Genomic DNA, 3,165 nt, shown 5'->3' with positions numbered 1-3,165 from the left:
GGTTGGGGGGGGGGGGGTGTAGAGGAAGAAAACTGAAAGATAATGAGATGGGAAAAAATTCCAAAAAAGAGTCAAATAAGTACTGTATTTGATTATTACATTTGAACATAGTTGCACTACTCTTATAGACTAGTATAGTGATCTGATTATTAGGTAGTTAAAAATACTATATTACTCATTATTTCATCAATAATGACCTGACAAGTTAATAATTAAAGCTAAATGAGTAATTTTATACCCATTAAATACTTGTTAATTATTTGATTAGTTAAATTAATAGAGTATCTTTTTGTAAGTACAAAGACTAATCTTCAGCAAAGCGAGAGTAGTTTCTTCACCCAGAGTCAAGAAATGACCTTTCTATAATTTTCTTTCCCTTTCTTTCTTATTTCAGAAGTCAACAATATCATAGTGGATAGTGAAGATATTAAAACAAAAAAAAAAACTATTAAGTAAACAAAATGAGGAAAACCAATGATTTCAGACTATATTAATTCGCTGTCTGTCTTGCATAAGATCCAACAAGATGCTCCCTCTTGACCTTTCAAACCAATAACTCATTATTTTTTCACCCAAACAGACTTACTCGAAAACTAACTACATTAACATTTGTTTTTCTGCATTGGGGGTTGATTGTGTGCCTCCTTAACAATTAGTAACAAGAAAAATCATATTGTTCCTTACTCTTTGTAGTAAAACGTACTAACAAAATACTATTCTACTCTCTTCTTTTGAAACTATCCCACTTCCAAACATCAAGACTCATCCAGGATGTAGGTGAATGTACAAACAAAGGCCAGAAAGAAAGAAGTAGCAAACACTGATACACTTTTTTTTTAAAAGACCTATTAAGACTTATTTCATGTGCCCTTTTTTGTTGCAAGAACCAACAAACCATGACAAAGCAACTAATGGAAACCAGTTCAACAAAAACAAATAGTCATTTCAAGCATACCAGTCGTGAACGGTACTGACTGAAATCTACTTTGCTATCAAAACCATCACTCCACAGCTCTAAGGTTCCAACAGCTGGTGCAATTCCAGGATGAACTTTTTCTTTCATCAGCATCCGTTGGAAGGATGTGTCTAATATAGCACAGCAAACATCATCAGTTACCAAAGCTAGCATATTTCTCTTCTCATTGTCGGCCTGTCCAGTACCCGTGTTCAAGCCATCAGCCAAAGCATTCTTAGATTTGGACATTAGGTCACGCATCAGGGACTGTCACAGCAGGAAAGACAATTATCAACAACCTTAAGGCTATACTTCGTTATCCTTCACCAAGAAGCAATCTAATAACCATACCAGCCAAAAGAGTAGAGATTGGTAATGAAGTGCCAGCTTAGAGTGTTGGAAAAAGCCCAGCATCTGGGTCAAAGACTTCCACGTGTTAGAGACAAATTTCAATATAGCAATAACAAACACCACATAGTCGTATCTTTTCAAGGAGATATTTCAACTTATAGATTTGTGAAAATTATATATATATATATATATAAGTGCTTCCGACAAGTACAAACAACAGTCTCTTGCCACTTGTAAAACATATGACCTATGACGTAGTGGATGTAGCCATTTCTCAATATTCCTCATCTAAACTGTAATATGCATGGTAAATGGTAACATATAATAAACCGCTACTCCTGTAGCTGGAGCTTACATCACTAACATCTTGAATTATTGATCATCAATGCAAAAAGAAGAAAGTCCAACAAATAACCTGTTGAAGGTAAAATGAGAGAACCGTGCTATCAGCGGCAATACACTGCAAGTTTGTAGAACCCAATGAAACCAAACTTTCACATATGTATTCTGCAAACTCAAATTCACTATCACTGCTGCCACCACTAGAGCTGGACTTCATAAAGAAATCTTTGGTGACATTCATTAAGACCTCAAAAACACTCCTCATTGCAGAATCAAAGTCAGAAGAAGCATCCACAGGTCTTTTCCTACAGTAAAGAATACCCAGCGATAAGTTCTTAATCTTCTGGCAAATTATAGAAAGTAATTGATTAAGCAAGAATCTTATCACCTACCTTGGTGAGACAAGTTTGAAAAACTCACATGCGTGAACACGAAAATCAGGAGAAGTGAGTAAGAAACCACAACTGTTTGTTATAGAGAGGAGAGAGAAAGTTAACACTGAGTCAAGATTCAACTGAAGAGTATGTGGAATTTGAAACAACCATAGTACCATACCCATATATGATTCCATATCTTGCAAGGTCAGGTAACGGAGCCCACTCAGCATATGCATTAACAGCATTGACAGCGGCTACCACTGCTGCTCCATGCTGTTTTGCAATGTCCATTTGCTGTCTACTAGCTTCCATCATTGCAGCTCCATAGTGTCTCTCCAGCAACTAAGCAAGAAAGATACTTCACAAAATAATGCTAGAATAGATATACAACATAATGGTGGCAGCCAAAACTTACAGTGTACAAGAGAGGCAAAATTTCTGGCAAAGCCTGACTTAGCCCACGTAATAAAATCCGGCGCCTATCACCTTATCATAGACATATCAGTTAAGGAAATTAGAAATGAAAATGCATGGGAAAATTATATCATCTGACAAACATTAATCCTCAAAAGAAAATTGTAAATGCTGCACAAAATTTTTTTGGGGTTGCAAAATCAATTTGCACCTGAAACTTATTGAAAAAGACAACCTTAGAGCTATAAGAAAGGTAAGCTAATACTGAAACAAACAGAACTTCTAGAGCCTATATACAAGGGTCAACAGTGATAAAATCCTTAGGCATGCATCACAAACCTTCTAAATCCTCATTGTGAACAGTAATATCTTCTGGAAGCCACCTTAGCACCATTGCAACCAGCTCGGCCTGACAGGATTAAAGATCTGATCTTCACCAAATAGGATCAAGCAATCTTGTCCTTGTTTCGGAATCAACAAGGACTGTTTCTGTTACAAAATGCATGGTATATACATGCAAGCATACATGTAAATGTATTTGTTTATACCTATGAAGGTGTCTACAAACCAAACACATATATGTTTGTTTGCAGTTGAGACACAGTGTATGGAGCACATGTTCATCGAACCACACACATCACACATATATATATTAATGCACCACTGTATCTAGTAACGTAAAACAACTAAAACACAGAAGCACACCAGAAATGATGCAGTGCACCT

The 3,165-nt window shown here is 36.1% G+C and overlaps 1 protein-coding gene across 1 annotated transcript in view; it reads right to left on the bottom strand.

Annotated features, from left to right (window-relative positions):
- Positions 1-3,165, bottom strand: part of LOC105162443 (protein HASTY 1) — a gene marked incomplete in the record, with an annotated part of 19,996 nt that overhangs the window by 11,620 nt on the left and 5,211 nt on the right. Inside the window, 7 exon segments of the mRNA XM_011080452.2 lie at positions 956-1,222; positions 1,307-1,369; positions 1,722-1,953; positions 2,041-2,112; positions 2,204-2,367; positions 2,441-2,511; positions 2,779-2,848. Coding sequence (XP_011078754.1) covers positions 956-1,222; positions 1,307-1,369; positions 1,722-1,953; positions 2,041-2,112; positions 2,204-2,367; positions 2,441-2,511; positions 2,779-2,848 — 939 coding nt within the window.

This window comes from Sesamum indicum, linkage group LG5 (genome assembly GCF_000512975.1).
Source record: "Sesamum indicum cultivar Zhongzhi No. 13 linkage group LG5, S_indicum_v1.0, whole genome shotgun sequence".
Taxonomy (NCBI): Eukaryota; Viridiplantae; Streptophyta; class Magnoliopsida; order Lamiales; family Pedaliaceae; genus Sesamum; species Sesamum indicum.
This window is presented reverse-complemented; position numbering and strand designations above follow the sequence as displayed.